The 27726-nt window shown below is 38.0% G+C and overlaps 1 protein-coding gene across 4 annotated transcripts in view; it reads left to right on the forward strand.

Annotated features, from left to right (window-relative positions):
- Positions 1 to 4446: 4446 nt before the first annotated feature.
- Positions 4447 to 27726, forward strand: part of RNF141 (ring finger protein 141) — a 36870-nt gene continuing 13590 nt past the window's right edge. For 2 of the 4 annotated variants that reach the window (XR_011249333.1, XM_069554401.1), the window contains exons 1-4: positions 4447 to 4884; positions 15396 to 15587; positions 18112 to 18220; positions 26663 to 26844. Coding sequence is in view for 2 of the 4 variants with exons in the window: in XM_069554401.1 (XP_069410502.1) it covers positions 15445 to 15587; positions 18112 to 18220; positions 26663 to 26844 (434 nt within the window). In the remaining 2 variants the exon portion in view is untranslated. Of the gene's footprint in view, positions 5237 to 15395; positions 15588 to 18111; positions 18221 to 26662; positions 26845 to 27726 lie in introns of all 4 variants that reach the window. The other 2 variants (XM_069554402.1, XR_011249334.1) reach the window with 2 other exon arrangements.

Genomic DNA, 27726 nt, shown 5'->3' on the forward strand with positions numbered 1-27726 from the left:
GAAAAATAAAGGCTTCCTTATCTTGCTACAAAACAACTTCATAAATCCTATTCCAGAGAGAACTTCTAATCTCTTTTATTTTGGTTTTTAAGATAATCCTTATTACTAACCTATTGGTTTACATTCTAACTAAATTATTATGCTTGTGCAAAGTTAAGAAAAGAGCTGTACTGATGAGAAAGAACTATCTAGAGATGTCTGTAATAATACCAATTTAATGTTGATTTTTAAATATTTAAGTCTTGTGATCTTGCCAAAAGTCCAGTCCTGATTATATTCTCCATGAGCTATATAAGACTTCTGGCCCTATTTCATAAAATTGAAGGTAATTTGTAGAGTGATTTTCCTGACTTCCAGGCTCAGATCAGATTGAAATATAAAGTCTCTTAGAATTTAAACAGATATGTTTTTTTCCCAACATCATTAAGGTATAATTGGCATCGTTAAGGTATAATAAACTGCACGTGATAGAAGTGTACAGTTTGAGAGATTTTGACACATGTATACAACTATGAAACGTGTGTTAGTTGCTCAGGGTACGACTCTTTGTGTACCATAGACAGTAGCCCACCAGGCTCCTCTGTCCATGGGATTCTCCAGGCAAGAGTACTGGTGTAGGTTGCCATTCCCTTCTCCAGGGGATCTTCCTGACCAAAGATCGAACCTGGGTGTCCTGCAATGCAGGCAAATTCTTTACCGTCTGAGCCACCAGTGAAGCCATAAACCCATGAAACCATCACTACTACTACTACTAAGTCACTTTAGTCGTGTCCGACCCTTTGTGACCCCATAGACAGCAGCCCACCAGGCTCCCCCGTCCCTGGGATTCTCCAAGCAAGAACACTGGAGTGGGTTGCCATTTCCTTCTCCAAAGCATGAAAGTGAAAAGTGAAAGGGAAGTCGCTCAGTCGTGTCCGACTCTTCACAACCCCATGGACCGCAGCCTACCAGGCTCCTCTGTCCATGGGATTTTCCAGGCAAGAGTACTGGAGTGGGGTGCCATCGCCTTCTCCGATGAAACCATCACTAGAATCAAGAAAATGAATCTATCACCCCCAAAAGTTTTCTCTTGCCTCTAAGTAATTCCACCCTCCCGCTCATCTCTACCCTGGCCCCTTTTCACCCCTCACTCCAAGTAAACTCCATCCCTCACTGCTTTCTGTATCACTACAGTTTGGATTCTCTAGAATTTTACATCAGTTAAATCACTGGGTGAATTGTCTTTTAGTCTGATTTCTTTCACTCAAAATAATTATTTTGAGATTTATCCATGTTTTTAAGATTCATCCATGTTTTCCAATTTGGGCCTGTTACAAATAATGCTGCAATGAATATTCATGTATAAGTCTTTATGGGTAAATACCTAGGAGTGGAATGGCTGGATCATATGGTCTGTGTGTGTAACTCTTTTAAAAATGGCCAAATTTTTTCCTAAAAATAGTTGTATCATTTTGCATTCCCAATATGCAGTCTATGAGAATTTCTGTTGTTCCACATCCTTGCCCACTTTATATGATCAGTCTTTTTAATTTTAGCCATTCTGTTGACTAGGATGTGCAGTGATATCTCGTTGTACTTTTTAACTAGCATTTCCTTGATGGTAATGGTGTTGACCATATTTTTGTGTTCTTATTTTGTCATCCATGTATTTCCTTAGGTGTGGTACCAATTAAATTTTTTTGTCCATTAAAAAAAATTGGTTGTCATATTGAATTTTAACAGTTCTTTATATATTATAGTTAGAAGTCCCTTGTCAAATAAATGTTTTGCAAATACTTGCTCCCAGTCTATGGCTTGCCTCTTCATTTTAAGTGTGCTTTGAAAAGCAAAAGTTTAAATTTTAAGGAAGTGAAATTTAGTAAATATAATTTTTTCCTTTTATGGATTGTGCTTTTTTGCTATTTTCTTAATCTTAGCCAAATTTGAGGCCACTAAAATTTTTCTATGTTCTTTTCTATAACATTTATAATTTTAGCACTTAAATTTAGATTTGTGATCCATTTTTAGTTACCTTTTCATATGGAATGAGGACAGGGTCAAGATTTTTTTCATTTTTTATTTTTATTTTTATCATGTGCTATCCAGTTGTTTCAGCATCTTTTGTTAAAGGGATTATCCTTCCCCCATTGAATTGCATTGGCATATTTGTTGAAAATCAATTTGTGTAGGTCTATTTCTGCACTCTATTCTGTTAACTCCATTTTGTCTGTTTTTACACTGATACCACACTGTGTTATCACTGTATCTCATAAAGTCTTGAAGTCAGGTAGTGTAAGTCACTCAACTTTGTTGTTTTTAGTCAGTTTTGGCTACTCTAGGTAGCATTTTCATAGACATTTTAGAATCAGCTTTCTAATTTCCACAAAATGAATCTGCTATGATTTTTATTACACTTGCCCTGTTTATAGATCAATTCAGAGAAAAAAATGACATTTTAAAAATACTGAATCTTCTGATCCATGAACATTATATATTCCTGTATTTAGATGTTTAATTTCTCTCACAGAATTTCAGTTTTCAATTTATATGTCTTTCACATTTTGCTCAAGTGTATCCCTAAGTTTTATGTATGTGTGTGTGTGTGTTTGGCATTTTTTTGCTGCTAAAGGGTACTTTAAAATTTCAGTCTAATTTTTCATTATTACTATAGAAACATAAACTGATTTTTATATATTGACTTGGTATCCTACGAAACTCACTTCTAGTTCTAGTAGCTTTTTTGGTAATATAATATGGTATTTTTGTCTGAAAATACAGTGTTAAACTTTTTTCCTTTCAATGTGAATGCTTTTTTAAAAGTTTCTTTGTCTAGTTTTATTGCACTGACTAGAATCTCCTACTTTATATTTAATTGAAGGCAATTTTTCAGAGATATAGACTTAACTCCTGGCCCAGATTAGGCTCAACTATAGGACCTTATTTAATTAGATATTTAAAAATCATTATGTATGGTTCATTTTTAGGCTCTTTGCTTTTCTCACATTCAAATATTCATCAAATGTCCAAATGTTAAACAAGTATTGAATGCCAGGCTTTGTGCTGATGTCAAGGAGATAATCCTCAATAAGGATTATCTCCATAAGGTATTAAAAAGGAGTATACATTGTAAATCAACTATATTTCAATTTAAAATATTTTTAAGAGTACACAGGCCACGGACCTGAACCTAATGACCTCTCATTATCTTATTTAGACAGTTTAAACAAGCAGCTCAGGGTTTAGTCAGCTTGGGTTTGAATATGCCTGTACTCCTCACTAATTGATTGACCTTGGAAAGCTTGACTTTCTTGAGCCTGTTTCTTCAACTAAAATAAGAATATTAATAATACTTACACACCTCATAGGATTGCTGCAAGGATTAAATGAATTAATACCTTTAAAGTACTTAGAACAAGGCTTGTGCTCATGTACCAGTTGAATCTGACTCTTTGCTGTGGCTCTGTGGAATGTAGCCCTGGCACCAGGCTCCTCTGTCCATGGAATTTTCCAGGCAAGAATACTGGAGTGGGTTGCCATTTCCTACTTCAGGGGATCTTTCCAACTCAGGGATCACACCTGTGTCTCTTGCATCTCCTGCATTGGCAAGCCGATTCTTTACCACTAGCACTACATGGCTTGGAACATAGTAAATGGTCAACAAATGCCCTCTATTGTTAGAGGGCAAGATTGGGCTTCCCAGATGGCGCTAGTGGTAAAGAACACATCTGCCAGTGCAGGTAGGCTTAGGAGACGCGGGTTCGATCCTTGGGTTGGAAGATATCCTGGAGGAGGGCATGGCAACCCACTCCAGCATTCTTGCCTGGCAACAAGCTTAAGTAGTTTAGCTGCTAAGCATAAAGATGATAGTGTGAGTCATACCTGGGTCTAAAGCCTTGCTCTATTATTCACGGGCTGTGTAACTTAAAGTGCACTATTTAAACAAAAGCAATGCCTAAAAAGTGCCTAGTATAGTACTTGGCACACAACAGATGCTTAATAGACAGCAATTATCCACTAGGGACGTTCTGAAAAGCCATGATCTCGCCAACATGTGTTTAAAATAATAATAGTCATTTACCAGGGCTTACTGGTTTGAACCCTGTGCTGGTTATTTCCTGTATTTCTCTTTAATGCTTCTTTATTCTAGCTAGGAGAGCATGATCGGCCCCCTTCACGCAAAAGAAATGAGATGGGTTTCCCTGGTGGCTTAGATGGTAAAGAATTCACCTGCAATACGGGAGACCTGGATTCCATCCCTGGGTTGGCAAGATCCCCTGGAGAAGGGAATGGCTACCCACTCCAGTATTCTTGCCTGGAGAATTTCCATGGACAGAGGAGCCTGGCAGGCTGCAGTCCATTGGGGTTGCAAAGAGTCAGACCAACTGAGCGACTTTCACTTTCACTTGTGTAGCTATGACCAGTGGGAGGTTGGAGGCCTTATAAGTAGTGACTTGGAATTCAACTATTGGCCAAATCAGGGATCACAGTGCCTTTTGTCACCAGGTGGGCTCTCGCTAGGGGAGTGGGGCCAGACGAGGCGGCAGTCGGCCAGGCCGCACCCACTGCCGCCCCCACGGAGCCTTAGACTTGAGGAACCTGCCAGGCGAGGCCTCTGCTGCCTCCTCTAGCGCACGGCCCCCTCTGGCCTTCGCCGCCACCATTCCCTCTCGGATGGCCCCCGAGGCCGAGGCCTCGCAGGTCCTCAGAAGAAGCGCAGCCAGCTAGTCGAAGCTCTGGAGGTTGGGCACCGTCTCCAAGCAACGCGCTGGAGGCGGGACTTGTGCGTCACTGAAGTGCGACCGGGTGGTTGGTGCCGCCGCCGCCGCTGCCGCCGCCGCCTGCGGGTCTGTGAGGCTGGCTGAGGCGACGCCGCGGCTCCCGGAAGCGCGATGCCTTGAACCTGGGGTGAGCTCCGCAGCGCTAACCTGTTGCCGGTTCCCTTCCCAGCTGCTCCTCAGCCCTCCTACAGGGAGTAGGAACGCCCGCCACGCCTCTACTGCAGGGCCGGGCTTCCGTGGGGGGTCAAGCCCCGCCCTGCCGCCGCAGTTTCTAGGCCTTGCCTTAGGGAGGGGAGCTGGCTTGGGAGGCCCTTCCATGGTCGCACTGTCTTTAGCCCGGTGGTTTCCAGTGACAGGGCGTGGAAGTGGCTTGCCCCGTTTGGGAGAGGCTTTTTCTCCTCGAGCGCGGACCTGCTTTTGAATATTGCCGCCGGCGCAGTCGGTCGGCCAGCGGACGTAGCTGTTGGTTGCGCGTGCAGGTGCGCTTGAGGAGGGGAGGTGGTGGGAGGGTGGCGGGTGTGCTGAGTTAACGCACTGGTGAGGCTGGAAACCCGTGCGCCCCCGCTGCAGTGGACACCCCATGTTAGAAACCCTTGCCTGGGTGATGGCTCAGAAATATCCAAGTCCGTCTACTTAATCCGGCCACTGTCTCTAAACTAGCTTAGGCTGCTCCCCTTCCGAAAGGCCTGAGCTTGTCAAACCAGCTCCCGTGAGACCCGGCAAAGACCGGAAGTTTACTACTAATTGTAGTAATCGTTCCTGGAAGGGAAACTTGTGTCACTTTTGAATGATTTCTTTGTTATTTTTATCGTGTTACCGTGTTAGAATGTGGGCTTACTGTTGTTAATATGTATCCCAGCCCCTTTCAGTGTACGTCTCTGTTCTGACCCTGGCCTGTTTCACGGTGCCGGACGATTCAGTTCTTGTCTAGGTCGTATTTATAAAGCGGCCGTGACACTTCCTATGGTTTATAATTCTTAGATCTTCTATATGGAGTGATTCTTTTGCATCTTCCCTCGCCCATTCTTGCTATAACGTGAGCTCCATCCTTTCCGAATTTCATCTGGAACATGAGGGGCCCCGAACCAAAAATCAATCCTGAATTAGCCGCCTCTGTGTTGGAAAGCATCTCCCCTCTAAGAAGCGATGCTTTCTGAATTCAGAACACAAAAATAGTATGAATATTTCTCCTTTCCTCTGATGTTGCCTGGCTGCAGCTTCTAAATATTTTCCTCAGAATATGGTTGTGTGTTTCCACAATATATTCTTTGTCATTTGGTATAAGTGCATTTTATATTTGGTGTGTGTTACCACCTGTGCCTTCTTAGTTCATATTGAAACATGCCACACTTCCTTTCTCTTTCTCTTCCTCAAAAGGCAGAGAAGGTCCAAAGTCTAGTAAACACCCTAGTGATACCAGAAATCCATGCTTTCAGTCTCCAAGTACTATCCTTTTGTAGTTTTACTTTGTATAAAATTTTTGTCTGATTAAGATCTTTGAGTCTGTAACAGGCATTCCAGACTCTAGTGTCTCTGACTAGTCTAAGTGTTTCAGTATGGTCTTTTATAACTGCTCTTAATTTCTTGTCTTGCAGGACAGCTGATAATCTGTTTATGATCTAGAGTTTGAGTATAATGAGTAATAAATAGTATCTTTAGGAACCTTGGTTTTTAGTACTTTTAGCATCACTGATGCTAAATAGCAGTGAAAATAGTTTCAACTATAAATATCTCTTTTTTAAGTAAAGAAACTGGTACAAAATTTCATGGAGAACAGGTTTCAGAGAGGTTTTCTAAATACTTCAGTATTTGTGAACTAGTCATCTTGTTACACATCTAGGCTTTTCATCTTTGTTTAATCCTTTTATGAATGGATATGTTTTAAATTTTCATGAAGTTTTTTTTCCAGTTACCCATGATGTGATTTTTATATCTTTATAAAGAATATTTGAACTACAAAAGTTCATTTTGTTAGAAAAAGAAGTGATCAAGTGTATGAGTTACCACCCACTAGGGAATGTGGCATTTTTGGAATCCTTGATATTATGAGTTTCAAAATAACAGTTATTCTTTATTTAGAAAATCCTTCAAATGTTTTTTGAAAGCACATTGTTATCCTGCCTGAAAGGACTAAATTATAGGGGCACAATAACATGAGAGTGGTCAGTTCTTTAAGTCTTGAGGAGAGATTTATCTTTTGCTAAATTGTATGCCAGTGGTTTACAAATTAAGTTCCTCTTCAATACTGCTGTTTCATGATCTATAGGAAGTATTTTGCTCGTACCAAATAATGAATACTTTTCAATTCACATAAACATTAACAGTAAATTTTATATTTTTCTTCATTTTTTTTTTAAAATTTCAGCTTCTCTCCCAACTAGTAGATGACTGAACAAGTGAATAATTAAAAACCCCAAACTGTCAACAGTATTTACTATATCCATTGGTACACATTTATTGTGTGCTTATATATCTGCCAGAAAAGGGAACACAGCTGCTACCCTCAAGAAGCTCACAGAGGGGGATGGTCAAGTGACCTAACTGATGATATGTGCTGTGATAGAAGAATGTGCCGAGTCACCAAAGAGGGACATTGAAAAACCTGTGGGGGGTGACTAGAGGGTGGCCTCAGCAGATTGTTTTGTGAACATGCATGCACCCTTGATTGTGATTTTATTGCATCTAGATTGCAGAGCCATATTGTTATTCTCAGATGGACTCAGATATTTGTCATTTTATGGTATTGAAAATGAACTGTGAATTGGGGGCCTTCTCCACTGAAGCAGGTTGAGAGGCGCTGTTCCGTGCTCTTTCCGTAGTCTCTAGATAGTTTTCCCTTTTAATCTGAGGAGTTAATAATCAGGTTTCCTGATACCAAGTATGATTACAAGATGAGTTAATATGCTGCTTCAAATTTTAAATTTTCTTCAAAGTTAGGACACCAATTCAAAACCATACAGAAACAAAATGGACCATTTTCTTTTTTGGGGGGATAATATTTTATAGTTACTATAAAATATTGGCTGTATTCCCCGTGTTGTACAGTATATCCTTGTAGCTTATCTGTTTTATACACAATAGTTTGTATATTTAATCCTCTATCCCTATCTTGCCCCTCCCTGTTTCCCTCTCCCCTCTGGTAACCACTAGTTTGTTTTCTATGAGTCTGTTTCTTTTATATTCACTAGTTTTATTTTTTAGTTCTACATATACGTGATACCATACAGTATTTGTCTTTCTCTGACTAATTGCACTAAGCATAATACCCTCCAAGTCTATCCATGTTGCTGCAAATGGCAAGATTTCATTCCTTTTCGTGGCTGAGTAGTGTTCCATTGTATATCTACATACCACTTCTTTATTCATTCATCTGTTGATGGACACTTAAGTTGCTTTCATATCTTGGCAGTTGTAAATAATGCTGCCATGAGCATAGGGGGTGTATGTACCTTTCCAAATTAGCATTTCTTTTTTAGGGGGATATATACCCAGGAGTATAATTGCTGGATCATATGGTAGTTCTTTTTTTTTTTTTTTTTTGCTAAATATATTAGCAAATGTTTATTAATCAAGGTCATATGTCTGTGACTTATATATATATATGCATGTATTTGTATGGAATGATTTTAATGAATTAAACTTTTATGAGTAAATATATGTGATTGCTAGTGTGCCAAGAAGGAAATGGCAACCCACTCCAGTATTCTTTCCTGGAGAATCCCAGGGACAGAGGAGCCTGGTAGGCTGCTGTCTATGGGGTCACACAGGGTCGGACACAACTGAAGTGACTTAGCAGCAGCAGTAGCAGCTAATGTGTCATATCAGAATTTTCTAAATGAAATCATAAAATTTGTTTAGTAAATGATAATTTGTTTCAAAGTGGCTTTTTTTTGTTGTTTAAACTTCCTAGTTTTTTATTTTGTATTGGGGTATAGCTGATCAACAATGTTGTTGTAGTTTACAGTGAACAGTGAAGGAACTCAGCCATAAATATACATGTATCTTTAGTTTCTTTTATCAGTGCTTTATAGTTCTGAGAGCATATAAGTTTTTCAGCTCCTTGGTCAGGTTTAAGGTTTTTGTTTTTGTTTTTGGAGGGAGTGGAGCTGCAGTTTTAAAACATATTTCTGTGTGCTAATCTTATATCCTGCTACCTTGCTAAATTTGTTTATCAGAACTAGTTGTTTTTGTGTGGAATCTTTAGGGTTTTCTATATATAATATCATGAAATCTGCATATAATGACAATGTAACCTCTTTTTAAATTTAACTTTACTTTTAAATTTATTTTTAATTGAAAGATAATTGCTTTACAATTTTGTGTTGGTTTCTTCCATACATCTTCATGAATCAACCATAGGTATACATATGTCCCCTCCCTCTGGAACCTCCCTCCCACAATTCTACCTCTTAAAAGGCACCATTTTCTAATTCATTAAACAAGCAACCAGATCTCTTTATTATTTGTTTGGTGGGCATATTGATTAAATTATCATTTATATTGTACATGAAATCTTAAGACCATATATTTCAAAAGTTTAATTTTTTATTTAAGAATTGTAGGTATAATGTAAAGTTTTCAGTCTGGTTGATTAGAATATTTTATTGAGTTTTTATTAAATCAATATAGGAATGCTAGAGAGAATTTAAGTTTTCACTTTGAGAGTGAAACATTAGGTTAGAGAACATCTTCTCCACTTCTCATTCAAGCAAGAATTTTCTTTATAACACTAATTAGATGAATTTATTTTTGCTTAAGCACATCCACCTTTCCAATGAAAGCAGGCACACATGCCTTTAACCCTTCTGGATGATTGTGGATGATAGAAAATCCTTATATTGACCTGAAATCAGCCTGATTTATACTGGCCATTCTGGTCTGTGTAACTATATAAAATAAATGTTACTTCCTCTTCCATATGAAAGCTCTTCGAGAGTTTGAACAAACCTGTCATGCCTGTTACTGAACCGTGATTATCTGAAGTAAATTGCTTTGTTTCCTTCTCTAGATCCATAACATGTTGTGTGCTTTCCCAAATATGTTCAAATGATTGTGCTCTTTGAATGTGTGGCTGCTTGGAGGACTTCCCTGGTGGTCCAGTGGCTAAGACTCTGCTGCCAATGCAGGGGGTTTGGGTTCAATTGCTGTTTTGGGGAACTAGATCCCACACGCCACAACTGAGAGTCTTCAGGCCGCAACTGAAGTTCCCACATGCCACAGTGAAAATCAAAGATCCTGAGTGCTGCAGCTGAGATCTGATGCAGTCAAGTTAATTGATTAGTTGGTTAAAACAGTAAATGTGACTGCTTCAGTTCAGCCGCTCAGTCGCGTCCGACTCTTTGCGAGCCCATGAATCACAGCACGCCAGGCCTCCCTGTCCAACTTTCAGTGTGTTGGAACCATTACAGAGCATAGTGGGATTTTAGGCCCTTACTCTGGACATCTGCTTCTAGCAAGAATTTAGAATTATTTTAGCATCTTTCTTATCTATATTTGACTAGAACCTTCAGACCATTTATATTTTAATTACTTTTAAGCATATGTTACTACTACTAAGTCGCTTCAGTCGTGTCTAACTCTGTGCGACCCCATAGACGGCAGCCTACCAGGCTCCCCTGTCCCTGGGATTCTCCAGGCAAGAACACTGGAGTGGGTTGCCATTTCCTTCTCCAATGCATGAAAGTAAAAAATGAAAGTGAAGTCGCTCAGTCGTGTCCAACTGTTAGCGACCCCATAGACTGCAGCCTACCAGGCTCCTCCATCCTTGGGATTTTCCAGGCAAGAGTACTAGAGTGGGGTGCCGTTGCCTTCTCCGAAGCATATATTACCTATGTGCTTTATGTGCATTTTAAAACATATTTAGGTTAGATCCTGAACAAGTTAGTCATATTTGATATAATTTATTCATTTTCAGAAAATAAGTGTTCACTGTCAGTCTTGATTCTGGTATTCTGTGGATATTATTCGTTCCAGTTTTAGTCATCCGCAAATTGAACAGGCATGCAGTCTTGTCTTTGTCATCAACAAAAATGGTAAACATCCACTCTCTTGGTGGCAATCTCCCTCTCCTCTGTCTAGGTTTTAGTCAAACTTGAGTTTTTTTTATTACCTCAAAGTTGCCATACTCCTCCCTGTGTTAGGCACTTTCTGTAGCCTCTGCTTAGACTGTCCTCCCCTTGCCATGCCCCTGTCCCTCTTCTCTGGGTAACTCTGACTGATGGCAGATCAAATGTTTGCCTGAGGACTTCTCTGACAAGACTAAGTCAAGTCCCCATTTTATAGGCTTTAGGCTTTCAATACCCTATACTTGTTTGGCTTAGCACTTACCATTTTGTGAAAGTGAAAGTTGCTTAGTCTGTCTGACTTTTTGCGACCCCATGAACTATACAGTCCACGAGATTCTCCAGGCCAGAATACTGGAGTGGAAATTCCCTTCTCCAGGGGATCTTCCCAACCCAGTGATCAAACCCAGGTCTCCCTTATTGCAGGCAGATTCTTTACCAGCTAAGCCACAAGGGAAGCCCAAGAACACTGAAGTGGGTAGCCTACCCCTTCTCCAGGGAATCTTCCTGACCCAGAAATCGAACCAGGGTCTCCTGCATTGCAGGCAAACTCTTTACCAACTGAGCTATGAGGGAAGCCCTATCATTTTATAGTTATGTATTTATTATGCGATTGCTATTTCTTCCCCACGGTATCAGAAGCTCCATGATGGCAAGAACCACATTTCTTGCACTGACTTTTGAAACCCCAGAACATAGCACAGTGCAGGGGATATGGTGCTTATTGGATTTAATTTTTCAAAGGCTGTGTAACAGTGGCTCCCTAGCACTGGTGTATGACCTTTGGCTCCTGATGATGTTTTCACACGTTTGGGTTAGAACAAGAAAAATAAGCACAGTAGTGTTAGTGTATGTAGTGTATGTCAGTGTGAAATTACTGCCTTCTTGGGAAGGGCTTTTATTCTAGTAGTGTTAATATATCCTTCTATTTCTTAGGTTGTAAATTCTTAAATTTTTTGTTACAGTTTAAGGATTTTTTTTTGTTTATTGTTGGACACTGTTGAAACAAATGTGCAGCACCGTGGGGCTTTGAGACTTGACTAGTTTGTGAAATCCAGGAGTCACTAATGTTGAATACTCTCGAGATCTCCTCTCGGCTAAAATCTTTGTTTCTCTTTGAATACAGTTGTTATGAATGCACTTGGCTATATTTAAAATATGTAATTTTGCCTTCAGAGATTTTTTTTAGTGCCTTGGATCTTCCTCAACAACTTCCTTTCATTTATCTCTGTAATACATACTTATCATTGCCAAGTAGGCTCAGATTCAAAACAGTAATTGTTGAGTTTATCTTTTTAGAACAGTTGTACTTTTCCTATAGTTAAAGTGACTAAAAGAATAAGCCTCAAATATAATATACTAGGTTTGAATACCAAAAGACAAAATTTGGGTATTTATGATTACTGAGAACTGTTACTGTAAATGATTTTCTATTTTAAAGTTGGGTAGTTCATATTTTAGTTTTAACATTTACTTTTTTAAATTAAATGTTAGAGCAGATTTCCTGACAAAACTTTTGCTATAAATTGTTACTATTTCACCTACTTTATATGGTATGAATTTTAATTCAGGTGAGGTAAAATTATAGCCTTTGATGGGTAAATAAAATGGAATTTCTTGGAAGAGGGGCAATTAGATTTTTTTATTTTAATCCTTTTTTCTCTTTCCAACTTTATTTTTTTTAAAACTCTTACTTGCTTTGTGACTTTGTTACTTTAACCTCTCTGTGCTTGTTTCCTTAACTATCTTGTTTCTTCATCTATAAAATGGTTATCATAAGGATTTAAATTACTAAATTTATGAATACATGTAAAGTGCCTAGAAGACTGTAACACAATAGAAGTGGTCAACAAATACTAGTTGATTTTACTGTTATTAGTAGTGGTATATATATTGAATCGGATTTCTTTTTTCAGTTATATAACATATCAGGATAGGTAAATACTAAAAGTTTATCTTACTTTCTGTTTTAACCAAAGGAAAGAAAACTATCTAGAATGAACATATCCAACTCTTCTCTAGCAGTGATACATAGAATCTTTAAAGATTTAAATGATTACTAAATTTTTGTGATTAAAATTTAAGGCAATTCAATAACTTACTGATCTCCATTGATAGTAGGTTATTAGTAATCTAGCCTTTTAACTAAAATATCACCTTTATATTTAGAAAACAAGTCACATAAATTCTAAGTTTAAAATACCTCAGTTCAGTTCAGTCGCTCAGTTGTGTCCAACTCTTTGCAACCCCATGAATCGCAGCATGCCAGGCCTCCTTGTCCATCACCAACTCCCGGAGTTCACTAGGACTCACGTCCATCGAATTGGTGATGCCATCCAGCCATCTCATCCTCTGTCGTCCCCTTCTCCTCCTGCTGCCAAATCCTCCCAGCATCAGAGTCTTTTCCAATGAGTCAACTCTTCACATGAGGTGGCCAAAGTACTGGAGTTTCAGCTTTAGCATCATTCCTTCCAAAGAAATCCCAGGGCTGATCTCCTTCAGAATGGACTAGTTGGATCTCCTTGCAGTCCAAGGGACTCTCAAGAGTCTTCTCCAATACCACAGTTCAAAAGCATCGATTCTTCGGCACTCAGCTTTCTTTCCTCACAGTTCAACTCTCACATCCATTCATGACCACAGGAAAAACCATAGCCTTGACTAGACGGACCTTTGTTGGCAAAGTAATGTCTCTGCTTTTCAGTATGCTGTCTGCTGCTGCTGCTGCTGCTGCTAAGTTGCTTCAGTTGTGTCCGACTCTGTGCGACCCCAAAGATGGCAGCCCACCAGGCTCCCCCGTCCCTGGGATTCTCAAGGCAAGAACACTGGAGTGGGTTGCCATTTCCTTCTCCAATGCATGAGAGTGAAAAGTGAAAGTGAAGTCGCTCAGTGGTGTCTGACTCTTAGCAACCCCATGGACTGTAGCCCACCAGGCTCCTCCATCCATGGGATTTTCCAAGCAAGAGTACTGGAGTGGGCTGTCATTGCCTTCTCCGAATATGCTATCTAGGTTGGTCATAATTTTTCTTCCAAGGAGTAAGCGACTTTTAATTTCATGGCTGCAGTCACCATCTGCAGTGATTTTGGAGCCCCCCAAAATAAAGTCTGACACTGTTTGCCCATCTATTTCCCATGAAGTGATGGGACCAGATGCCATGATCTTCGTTTTCTGAATGTTGAGCTTTAAGCCAACTTTTTCACTCTCCACTTTCACTTTCATCAAGAGGCTTTTGAGTTCCTCTTCACTTTCTGCCATAAAGGTGGTGTCATCTGCATATCTGAGGTTATTGATATTTCTCCCAGCAATCTTGATTCCAGCTTGTGCTTCTTCCTAGAGGAGTTAAAAAGCAAAAGCACTATCTTTTCCTAAGCAGAAAATGTAAGATAGTTCAGTTAGCTGAAAAATCTGTTAAATTTACATATATTTTACAATTAGAATTAAGTTGCACATTTATAAATATAGTAATTCTAAAATAAAAATTTTAGCTGATCTATTATATCATGATTATACATCATAAAATATTATAGTGTTTAAGAATATAACCTTGGAAGGAAAGTTATGACCAACCTAGACAGCATATTAAAAAGCAGAGACGTTACTTTGCCAACAAAGGGTTCATCTGGTTAAGGCTATGGTTTTTCCAGTAGTCATGTATGGATGTGAGAGTTGGACTATAAAGAAAGCTGTGCGCTGAAGAACTGACGCTTTTGGACTGTGCTGTTGGACTTTTGAGAGTCCTTTGGACTGAAAGGAGATCCAGCCAGTCCATCCTAAAGATCAGTCCTGATGCTGAAGCTGAAACTCCAATACTTTGGCCACCTGATGCAACTCATTGGGAAAGACCCTGATGCTGGGAAAAATTGAAGGTGGGAGGAGAAGGGGACGACAGAGGATGAGATGGTTGGATGGCATCACCGACTCAATGGACATAAGTTTGGGTAAACTCTGGGAGTTGGTGATGGACAAGGAGGCCTGGCGTGCTGCAGTCCATAGGGTCACAAAGAGTTGGACACAACTGAGCAACTGAACTGAACTGAAGAATAAAAGCACAAGAATCTAAAAAACATGAGTTTAAAGTTCACTTCAACCATTTACCAACCGTTTAACTTTAGATAAGTCACTCAATTCTATTTCCTCATCTGTCAACTAGGGCTATAATAATGCTCACTTCTTAGGGTTATTGGAAAAAATAGATGAGATGGTATAAGAAAGCCCTTACTTTGAAGCCTGACTTGTGGTGAGCAGTCAGGAAATGTTTTTAGGAAAATTATATGAGGTAAATAAGCTTCCCATTAAATACAATTAAATGCCTGTGTGTGTGTAATGGTTGCCAAGTAGGCAAAATTATAGAAATGTACCTTCCCAATAAAATAAAAATGAATTGTTTTCTTATTTAACTATATGATCTTTAGAAGAATAGAACTGTAAATCTTTATAGTTGTTTAAATTCCACCTTAGGCTCATGCAAGTTTATTGAGATCTCACTTAAAAGTATTCTTGTTTTTATTTTCTTGAAGGGATGGGTATATTGCCATTTTTATATTGCACATAAAAGTAACTTTTATGTATATTTGACAGACACTATGTGAAGCAACACTTTTTGGATTTCATAAGACATCATCTCATCATGGGACAGCAAATTTCGGATCAGACACAGTTGGTTCTTAACAAGTTACCAGAAAAAGTAGCAAAACATGTCACATTGGTTCGAGAAAGTGGCTCCTTAACTTATGAAGAATTTCTTGGAAGAGTAGCAGAACTTAATGATGTGTAAGACTTGCTCTTTTTCATTTTATTTTTTCTCCCTAACATATGCCCCAGTGTTGTGACTGTCTGAGAAATAACCAGAAGTATTGATCGGTAAGACTTAGTGTTTTCAGCAGCAGTGGGTAGCAAGTATTTATTGAATACCTTAAGACTTTCTGCTAAGTCACTTCAGTCATGTCCAACTCTGTGCAACCCCACAGACGGCAGCCCACCAGGCTCCCCGTCCCTGGGATTCTCCAGGTAAGAACACTGGAGTGGGTTGCCATTTCCTTCTCCAACGCATGAAAGTGAAAAGTGAAAGCAAAGTCACTCAGTCATGTCCGACCCCATGGACTGCAGCCTTCCAGGCTCCTCCATCCATGGGATTTTCCAGGCAAGAGTACTGGAGTGGGGTGCCATTGCCTTCTCCGTAAGACTTTCTATGTGACTATTTCAAAATATGTCATATTTTGAAATGGACTAAAAGAATGGAAAGAACGTAAAATTGAATTTTGATCATAGGCATATAAATTGACCTTTGTTTGAAAGCACTGAAGAAGGTGCATAACAGAAGAGAATATACCAATTAGTCACCTAGAGAAAGGCACCTCAGATAGTGAAAGGGCACTTCAGGTTTCTGTCAACCAGTTCATCTAGATAATAAATCTGTGTTTGTCCACTGAACCATTATTCTGCCAGATACACACCTCTATGGTAGCAATTCGTTTGTCATCACTGGAGAATAGGATGTTTTGTTTATAAATGTTTTCTAATTAGCTATCATCTTTAAATCTCTGGTCATCTTTTAATCTTTGATGGACTTCTCTGATAGCTCAGTTGGTAAAAGAATCCACCTGCAATGCAGGAGACCCTGCTTCAATTCCTAGGTCGGGAAGATCCCCTGGATAAGGGATAGGCAACCCACTCCAGTTTTCTTGGGCTTCCCTTGTGGCCCAGCTGGTAAAGAATCTGCCTGCAATGTGGGAGACCTGGGTTCAATCCCTGGGTTGGGAAGATCCCCTGGAGAAACGTAAGGCTACCCACTCTAGTATTCTGGCCTAGAGAATTCATGAACTGTATAGTCCATGGGGTCACAAAGAGTCAGACACAACTGAGCAACTTTCACTTTCTTTAAATCTCTACTTAATTCTTGAATGGATTTCTAAGTTGGAATATAAACTTCTGTTTGTATTTGTTTATTGTATGATCTTTTATAATAAAAATGTAGTCATGGTTTTTAAAACTCTAGCATTTTATTTTGTTTTTGTTTTTTTAAGATCATACAAATGGTAGCATTTGAGGCATTACTTTTGAGAACATATTCCTAGGAAATAAAATTGGATTGTGAATTTAATAGTATAAAAGTGAAATACTTTTTTATAAAGTTTATTGTTTCAACTTTCTAATGAGTAATCAATGACATTTGCCATCCCTTAAAGTCTTAGAACTTATATACAAAAAAATCTAGTCTGTCCTTTGAAATTTTGTTTTTTGGTCTAAAGATACTGGATAAAATGTGTCCTGTGAAAGCATCCACAAGCTAAGCTTACTGTGTAATACAGAGACGGTGGTATAGTGTGTCTCCCTTTTATTTATTTAGCACAGAATGATTCTGACTATATTTGCTTCTTAAAACCAATTCCCGTGGACCAGAGTTAGACATTTCACAAATTCAGTGCTGTCTGAGAGTTATATAGTTAAACTTACATAAAAGAAGCATGACTTGATAGCCAGAAAATGGAACTGACAACTGGCAGTACTAGTTTAACTGGCTGATTTTGTTACCGAGGGCTCATTGCTTAATTTTCAATGGCCTCAATTTATTTAGCTGAAAGTTACTTAGTTCTGAATGTCATATCTCCACTGGTGTTCAGAGAGAAATGTAATGATTTAAAAAATAAAAAGGAGCTGCAATACTTAATATGTCTTTGAACTGATTTAAATTGACACTTATGCACAATATTGAGTTATCCTAAAAAGTGTTATATTCATATGTTAGTATTCTCTTTCTTTGTAAATTAGAATGACTCTGCTGGGGAAGAGAGTAAAGTTCTATGTCTCAAAATCATTTGCTTCGTCCAGTTTCAAATTATCTATAAAAATATGTGTTGTTCCTTAAGGAAAGACTCAACCAAGAGCAAGATTTTTTCACATTTTATATATATCTGCAGTGGTAGTCAAAATTGGGATAAATGAAACCAGCCAAATTTTTTCCTGAAGTACCTGATTCTTTGTACACATTTTTTCCTAAATGTCTTTATTAGAAATTTAAAGACCATTGAGATATAGATCTGAAAAAAATAGATTTATAAACATCATTCCACTATGCTGTCCATTTTGGAAATTAAACTGTATGTGTATAGTCAAAACATTTTCTATCCCTGTATTTTAAGAATCTAACTATTACAATCACTGTTATTGTTACTTGCCTTTCTGTGTTTTCTTCACATTTCCTCCTCTGTCTTAAACTTTCTTGAATCTGGTCTCATAGCTCCATTATTTTACATGAGTTTTCATAAAATTAATGAATGTGTTTGCCTCTTTTCAGAACTGCTAAAGTGGCTTCTGGCCAGGAAAAACATCTTCTCTTTGAGGTACAACCTGGGTCTGATTCCTCTGCCTTTTGGAAAGTGGTTGTACGAGTGGTCTGTACCAAGGTAAGAGTGATAGAAACTTCCAGCTCTGAGCTTAAACTATTTTGGTGATTAGAACCATATTTATTAGTATGCTATAATATAGCAGAAATATTTATAATTTAGTTTTTATTAATATTTATTTGTAAAACTATGTAAAATAATTTTGATGGCTCTTCCAGGTTAACTAAATTTCACTGGTTATATAATTGCCATATAGCAGAAATTTTTATACTCAAGGAAGGCAGTAGTAAACTCTCAGCTTTATCCTGTACCTCTCTTTTTGGATTTTAACTGACTGTGGAATCCTAAAGTGATGCCTTACATAGCTCTAAGATGACTTCTTAAAAATTAAAGTATCTTATGAAATCATTTCTTTAAAAAACACTAGGTTTTATTTGTTAAATGATAATTTTATTTTATTTATTTATTTTTTTTAATGATAATTTTAAAATCCATTAGAAAGGGTTGGTTTTTTGGTTTGGTTGGGGGAGTTAAAAGTAATTTTTAGCTTTACAGTGGATTGTGGGTTTGGGTTGGGTTTTTTTTTTTAAGTTATTTTTAGTTAGTTAAGGGATTTTCACCATCAATTAAGAGGCACACTGTGTCTCTTAATTCATCTTTAAATTTAAGGTAAATGAGTATATCAGTTGTGTAAAAAACTGTGATGGCAGCAGTCATAGAGTATCAGGAAGCCTTATCCACTAATGGGTAGATTAGAATAGGTGGTTCTTAACCTTTTTGAGGCCAGTGAACTTTTGGTGAAGATGAAGGAATGAATTTTATTAAGCTTCCTCCTATCCCAGCCCCTGCTCTAAAATACAATAAAATCATCCATATTCCTATAAACAATAAGTTGGGCAGTCATGAATGTCCTTAATTCAACCCCTGATCAATCTGTAAAGAATTCCTGGGTAAGGAGATTTTTTTTTTTCTTTTGTATCATGGATCCTGAATGTTACCCAAATAATACGCCACATTTCCCCAATAGGTTTATTGCCTCTACTAAGCTATAAGTATAGTAGGATTGATTCTGTTTAGTTGATCAAATTTGAAGGTCTAATCTATTTAAGTAATAAAAGAACTTTTAAGAGGATTAGATTAGCAAAGACCAAGATCTTAATTCCACACTTGACTGAAGTTGAATGGCACCTGTTCAAGTTTACAGTTGGTTTACAGAAAATACACAGTATCATTTAATACCATTCAACTGGGTCTATCCACATTGAACATTTGCTTATTGATTTCTTTTAAGTCCAAATTTTAAAAAGCACTATAATAGCTGCCAGAGAACCATCATTCAAAAATTTTTTACATTATTCATCAGAAGTAGATAATATACTAGTTTGGGTAGCAGTGTAACTTTATATAGTGTATAATATGTTACAAATTGTTGAGGAATTTTAAACAGAAAAGTGATCTGTTGAGAATTGTGCTTTAGAAAGGTTATTCTCATAGCATCACAAGTTAGAATTAGGAGAGGAGTCTGAAGGTGCGGATACTAGTCACAGAATCTAAAGTAATCTAATAGTCACAGAATCTAAAGTAATCTAGGTGAGAAGAAAGAGAATACATGCTAAAATAACAGAATGTATTATCTCTGTACCTTTGGAAATAACAGAATACATGCTGAATTAATTTGATCCACAGTCACATTTTATTGTTTATAGTTTGACTCCTGGGCTCAAAAATTGTATACCAACCACATATTTTTCCATTTTGTGTTTGTTTTGGGGATTGTATTTATATTAAATTCATTAGGGGTTTTTCGCAGTGCTGTAAATATGCATACTCCCCAAAAGAACTTTGGGAATCTGCAACCTTTAACTTTACAAAGAAATAAGGTAAAGAAGAAATGAAGAACTGGGCTTAAAACATGTAAAATCTATTCAAATTAAGTTTACACTGCACATAATCTTTCAGGACTATTTGAAAGTCTACTTCAGAGGATACATCGGTAAATTTATAAAAACTAGTGACAAAGGTCATTTCTGAAAAAATATACATTCTTTCTCCTTTTCTTGCTCTCTCTCCCACAGTAACCATCCAGCTGATCTTTTTGGTTTTACCTCTACTATGTTTTACTTGAGTTTATTTGTAAGACAGAGTTCACACTCTCAGTTCAGTTCAGTTCAGTCACTCAGTTTTGTCCGACTCTTTGCGACCCCATGAATTGCAACAGGCCTCCCTGTCCATCACCAACTCCCGGAGTTCACTCAGACTCACGTCCATCAAGTACATGATGCCATCCAGTCATCTCATCCTCTGTTTTCCCCTTCTCCTCCTGCCCCCAATCCCTCCCAGCATCAGAGTCTTTTCTAATGAGTCAACTCTTCGCATGAGGTGGCCAAAGTACTGGAGTTTCAGCTTTAGCATCATTCCTTCCAAAGAACACCCAGGGCTGATCTCCCTTAGAATGGACTAGTTGAATCTCCTTGCAGTCCAAGGGACTCTCGAGTCTTCTCAAGGAGACTGTAACTAATACTTAAGCCTCTCTTTCTTCTCATCTAGATTACTTTAGATTCTGTGATTAGTCTCTGCACCTTGAGACTCCTCTCCTAATTCTAATTTGTGATGCTATGAGAATAGCCTTTCTAAAGCACAACTCTCATCAGATCACTTTTCTATTTAAAGTTCCTCAACAATTCCTCCTTGGCTTCAAAATAGTCCCAACCCAGGCTTCCCTGGTGATCCAGTGGTTAAGAATCTGCCTGCCAAAGCAGGGAACACGGGATTGATTCCCTGATTCCAGAAGATCCCACATCCCTCGGAGCAACTAAACCTGTGCATCACAGCTCCTGAGCCAGTGCTCTGGAGCCCTCCAGCTGCAACTACTGAGCCCTTGTACCGCAACTGCTGAACCCTGTGTGCCTAGAGCTGGTGCTCTGCAACAAGAGAAGCCACTGCAAAAAGAAGCCTGTGCACCACAACAAATAGAAGCTGTGCACAGCAGTGAAGACCCAGTGATTTAAATAAATGTTAAAAAAAAAAATTCAACTCATTAACCTGGCATTTGAGGCCTTCTGCAGTATGGCTCCAAACTGTCTTTTCTGTTTTATCATTGTCCCCTTTTGCAGTCTACAGTCTCACCAGGCTTAACTAATTTAAGGCTGTATCACTGTTTGCTCATTGAGTTCCCTCATCTAGAATGTTCATTCCTCTGTCATATAAATTGCCATCAGCTACAAATCACAGAAAACCCCTCTTCCACCAGTTTAAACAAAAAATTATCTAAATAATGTTTAAATGGAGTATTTTGTGGAAATATTAGAAAATTAATGAGCTAATTAAAATTATAGACTAAGGTGGCTGTTTAGAAGCTTCATGAAATATATTATTGTCACCTGTCTTGTTACTTAGACCAAAACCTTGGAGTCATCTTGACTTCTCTTTTTCTCTTATACCCACCCCACAGTCAGTGCATAAGTGAATCCTGTTGCTCTTCAAAAATATATTCAGAATGTGACCAACTCATCATTGTTGCTACTATCACCTTATTCCTCACAACCATCCTTTCTCACTGGGATTATTCCAGTTGCCTTCTAACTCATCTCCTTGCTTCTCTGCCCTTGTCCCCATTCTATCTAGTCTCAGATCAACAACCAATCTAGTCCACTGATAATCTGAAGTGAAATTAGGTCTTAATATTCCTTGGCTCAAAACCATCCAGTGGCTCGCCATGCACTTGAGATAAGAGCCAAAGCCACTGCTGCGATCAGCAAAGCCCTCTACATTTGGCCCCACCTCACTCCCTAACCTCGCCTTCTACCAGTCTTCCCGCTCTCATTCTGTCCCAGCTTCCCTGGGCTCCTTGCTGGACCCTGTGCTTCTTGCCAGCTTCACTTCTTTTTTTTTTTTTTTAATTTATTCTTTTTATTGAAGAATAACTACCTTACAGAATTTTGTTGTTTTCTGTCAAACCTCAACATGAATCAGCCATAGGTATCCATATATCCCCTCCCGTTTGAGCCTCCCTCCCATCCCCTCCCCATCCCACCCCTCTAGGTTGATACAGAGCTCCTGTTTGATTTCCTGAGCCATACAGCAAATCCCCATTGGCTGTCTATTTTACACATGGTGATGTCAGTTCCATGTTATTCTCTCCATGCATCTCACCCTCCCCTCTCCCCAAGTCCACAAGTCTGTTTTCAATGTCTGTTCCTCCATTGCCCTGTAAGTAAATTCTTCAGGACCATTCTTATAGATTCCGTATATATGCATTAGAACACGATATGTATCTTTCTTTCTGACTCACTTCACTCTGTATAATAGATTCTAGGTTCATCCACCTCATTAGAACTGACTCAAAGGCATTACTTTTTGTGGCTGAGTAATATTCCATTGTGTATATGTACCACGACTTCTTTATCCATTCATCTGTTGATGGACATCTAGGTCGCTTCCATGTTCTAGCTATTGTAAATAGTGCTGCAGTGAACAATGGGATACATGTGTCTTTTTCAATTTTGGTTTCCTAGGAGTGGGATTGCTGGGTCATATGGTGGTTTTATTCCTAGTTTTTTAAGGAATCTCCATACTATCTCCCATAGTGGCTATATCAATTAACATTCCCACAAACAGTGCAAGAGCGTTCCCTTTTCTCCACACCCTCTCCAGCATTTATTGTTTGTAGACTTTTTGATGATGGCCATTCTGACTGGTGTGAGGTGATAACTCATTGTAGTTTTGATTTGCATTTCTCTAATAATGAGCAATGCTGAGCATCTTTTCGTGTGTTTGTTAGCACATGTATGTGTGTGTTCTTTGGAGAAATGTCTGATTAGGTCTTTTTCCCACTTTTTGTTTGTTTTTCTGGTATTGAGTTGTATGAGAGCTGCTTATATATTTTAGAAATTAATCCTTTGTCAGTTGTTTCATTTGCTATTATTTTCTCCCATTCTGAGGGTTGTTTCTTCACCTTGCTTATAGTTTCCTTTGCTGTGCAAAAGCTTTTAAGTTTAATCAGGTCCCACTTGTTTACTTTTTTTTTTTCCATTACTCTAGGAGATGGGCCATAGGGGATCTTGCTTTGATTTATGTCATCAAGTGTTCTGCCTGTGTTTTCCTCTAAGAGTTTTATAGTTTCTGGTCTAATATTTAGCTCTTTAATCCATTTTGAGTTTATATTTGTTTATGGTGTTAGGAAGTCTTCTAATTTCATTCTTTTACATGTAGCTGTCCAGTTTTCCCAGCACAATTTATTGAAGAGGCTGCTTTTGCCCCATTGTATATTCTTGCCTCCTTTGTCAAAAATAAGGTACCTATAGGTGCATGGGTTTATTTCTGGGCTTTCTCTCTTGTTCTGTTGGTCTGTATTTCTGTTTTTGTGCCAGTACCATACTGTCTTGAACAAGACAAGGGTGTCCACTTTCACCACTGTTATTCAGCATAGTTCTGGAAGTCCTAGCTACAGCAATCAGAGAAGAAAAAGAAATGAAAGGAACCCAGATCAGAGAAGTAAAGCTCTCACTGTTTGCAGATGACCTGATACTATACATAGAAAACTCTAAAGATAGTATCAGAAAATTACTAGAGCTAATCAGTGAATTTAGCAAAGTTGCAGGATACAAAATCAATACATAGAAATCGCTTGCATTTCTGTGTACTAACAATGAAAAATCAGAAAGAGAAATTATGGAATCAATCCCATTCACCATTGCAACAAAAGAATTAAATATCTAGGAGTAAAGTTACCTAAGGAAACAAAAAAAACTGTACACAGAAAATTAAAAGACACTAATGAAAGAAATCAAAGATGACATAAATAGGTGGAGAGATATTCCATGTTCCTGGCTAGGAAGAATCACTATTGTGAAAATGACTATACTACCAAATGCAGTCTACAGATTCAGTGTGATCCCTATCAAATTACCAATGACATTTTTCACAGAACTAGAACAAAAAATTTCACAATTCGTATGGAGACACAAAAGACCCCAAATAGCCAAAGCAGTCTTGAGAAAGAAGAATGGAGCTGGAGGAATCAACTTTCCTGACTTCAGATTATACTACAAAGCTACAGTCATCAAGACAGTATGGTACTGGCCAGGTTCATGTCTGCCTTTGCACTTCCTGTTCTCTTAGCCTGGAGTGTTCTTTCCCCAGATACCCACATGACTCATTCTTGGACTGCTTTAGTTCCTAAATGGTACCTCTGTGAGGCCTTCCCTGCAGCCTTTCAGCATTTTCTGTCCTCTGTTTAATATTCTTCATAACACTTATTTCCATCTTATCTATATTTTTGTCTCTCCAACCTATAGAATAATCTTCGTGAGGGCAGAGATTTTTATCTGGTTTTTATACACTGTGTCACTAGTGCTAGAGCAGTAGTACCTATAGTACCTATAACACCCACATAATGGATACTTGGTAAACATTGTTTTGTAAATCCTGTGATTATAGTATAGTTTGTAGTGAATATAACAAAAAAGTAGACTCATGGATGTAAAGAAAAAACTGTTGGTTGCCAGTGGGAAAAGGAAAAGAAGAGGGGCTATATAAGGCTAGGGGATTAAGAAGACTAATTCTAAGGTGTAAAATAAGCTATAAGGATATATTGTACAATACAGGGAATGTAGATAGTTTTATAATAACTATAAATGGAGTATAACCTTTAGAAATTATGAATCACTATACCTATAATTATACATCAACTATACTTCAGTTTAAACATTGCAGTTTGATAAGCTTTGCTATTAAATACTAAATTTATGTGAATTATTCCCTAATTTCTAATGAACTGTGCATTTCCGAAGGAAGACTGGCTCAGTTTCCTCAGCTCTGAAAGTCTTTTTTTGTTACCCCTCCTAAATTCCTATCACCTGTAATTCTATTTGTTCTCTACCCCATGTATAATCTATTACAGATTCTTAGATATTTGTATCTCCAGATAGATTCTTAACCTTCCCCAAACTGGATCAATTTTCTATTAGAAATGGTTCTTTCATTTTTACAATATGGAGTCTAATTCATACTTGATTCCCAACTTTTTTCTCTTACTGTCTTCTCAAGTAATAAACAATAAATGCTAATTACAACTGTTATTCTTCAAAATATTGAAATGTTGCTGTAACATGTTTTTTAATATAATTGAACCACTTTACTTTCTCATGTCCCCAGTTCCAGCAATACTTTTAAAAACTTTCAATTACAATTTTAAGGCCTACTCTATATCTCTCCCTCTATTATTCAGTTCTTTCTAAATGCTTTCTGATTTTTATTCCATATACTTTGATATGCACTTAATAGATTTCATACTTTAATTGCATTTAATAGTTCCTACTGTCTTCTGTGGTATCTCCTGTGTTGACAGGAAGTCTTTCACATCTCTATAATCTGTCTCTGATTACTTCAGGTTCTTTATCCAAGAATGCGATGCCCTCAATCCTCTGGCTTTGCTCATTTGAAAAGAGAATATATGCCATACTACATGATTTCCCGAGACAGATGAAAGCAATATTGTCTCTTCTTACCTATTATCTCACACTTGCCCCCAGTACCTCCTCACATTAAGAATGTAAGCTAGCGGCTCTGGTGGTCGCTCAGTGGTAAAAAATCTGCCTGCCAGTGCAGGAGACTTGGGTTCGATCACTGATCTGGGACAGTTCCACGGGCTGCAAAGCATCTAAGCTGTTGCACCATGACTACTGAGCCTCTGCTCTAGAGCCCAGGAGCTGCAGCTCCTGAAGCCTAAACACCCTAGAGCCCACACTCTGCAATTCAAGAGTAACCCCTGCTCGCCACCAGTAGAGAAGCCCGGGCAGCGGTGAAGCCCAGCACAGCCAAAAATAAAATAAATGAGTATTTTAGAAAGAATAGAAGCTAGATGTAAAGCAGTTATCTTGCAATTAAAAATAGATTTTAAGAAAAAAGACATCAAAAGTGCAATATGAGGTCAAGAAAAAGAATGTAAGCTAGAGTGGGGAGAGTTACAACCTGTAGGCCAATGATTCTACTTCACGTTAAAGTTCAAAATGACTTTCTGGGAAAAATTCAACCACTTTTTGTTAGGATTTACTTTATTGTAGTTTTCTTGCTTCAGTTTGTAAGTGTTGGTATGTAATAGAACTTAAGATATTCAAGAAACTAATCTCTTTCAGTTATAGTAGAATGGCAAGTGGTTGTTGGATTCAAATAAATCTTTAAGAAATTCTTTAAATAAATTAAAAGGATTTATCTCTAAAATTTATTTTTTAAGTCTGGGAAAATTGCCTGACCTCCACTACTAAACAAGTTCATGCCTAATCAACCCTACAGGTTGTTTTGACTATCACATGAGAAAATACTGTGTATTTTGAACCCTGCACACGTAGAGGAAGTGATATTATTCATTTGCTCAGACTATTGCTCTCTTGTTAGGTAATTTGCAAACTTTGTTTCCTAGGTGACTAAATATTTCCACTTTTGGGAAAAAATCAATCAGAAAGATTATCAACTTTTTTTTTTTCATTTTCTTTCTATTTTTAGATTAACAAAAGCAGTGGCATTGTGGAAGCATCACGGATCATGAATTTATACCAGTTTATCCAGCTTTATAAAGACATCACAAGTCAAGCAGCAGGGGTATTGGCACAGAGCTCCACCTCTGAAGACCCAGATGAAAACTCAGCCTCTGTAACATCTTGTCAGGCTAGTCTTTGGATGGGAAGGTATGCAGTGCATAAATGCCATGTTTCTCTTCTTTTCCAACATGCAAACTACTGAATATCACAGTAATATTTTTGCTAATGACCTCTGTGATTTCTTAAATCACATTACTTTTTGTCTCAGATGATATTATATCCCAGATCTGCTTTTGGACTATTCTGTGTTTCAGGACATTGTTAGAGTGCCACATTAAAGAAAAACTAAAGTGGTTCACACCAGGTAATGTTTCTGTCAACCCACTTTCCGTGAATCTACTCAACCTGCTTGCATTTAATGACAAGGTATATAGTTAATACTCTCTTGTAATACGCATTTAGGATCTTAGACAATCAAAGCCCTTCAAGGGATTAGGTCCAAGAATCTGGTAAAACCATTCAGTTTTTCTTAAAGGTATCTGACTAATTGGAGCATTACTGTTGTAAATATTGGCTCCAGGACTTGGCAGTCCATTCTGGAATGGACAAGTAGTTGGTGCACATATTGCATGTACTGAGTTACCAGAAGGAAATGAGGTCAGCCAGCATTTTCTGTGATGGTGCTTGTTTACTCAGGCCTAATATATTATTGTTTTATCTAAACTTTCTTTTCCTTCTCCATAATGCTTTTGGCATGTGAATGCACCCACCTGTTGCCATTTGACAGCCATGACCATAATTTAAATTTGTGAATGCCTCACTGGAAAAAGGCTTACGTGGGTCTAGACATGTTGACATCCTGTCTTATTGTCATACAGGGTAGACAGCACAAATCAGTATTGACAGCATCTTCTGCCTTAGAGTTAAGAATATGCTTAACAAGAACTTCATTTTTATTGCTCCATTTACAGTTGCATTTTCTGATCCATTCTTAACCAGCTGGTTTCCAAATACTATGTTGTAGTAACA

The sequence above is a fragment of the Ovis canadensis genome, chromosome 15 (assembly GCF_042477335.2).
Source record: "Ovis canadensis isolate MfBH-ARS-UI-01 breed Bighorn chromosome 15, ARS-UI_OviCan_v2, whole genome shotgun sequence".
NCBI classification, from domain to species: Eukaryota; Metazoa; Chordata; class Mammalia; order Artiodactyla; family Bovidae; genus Ovis; species Ovis canadensis.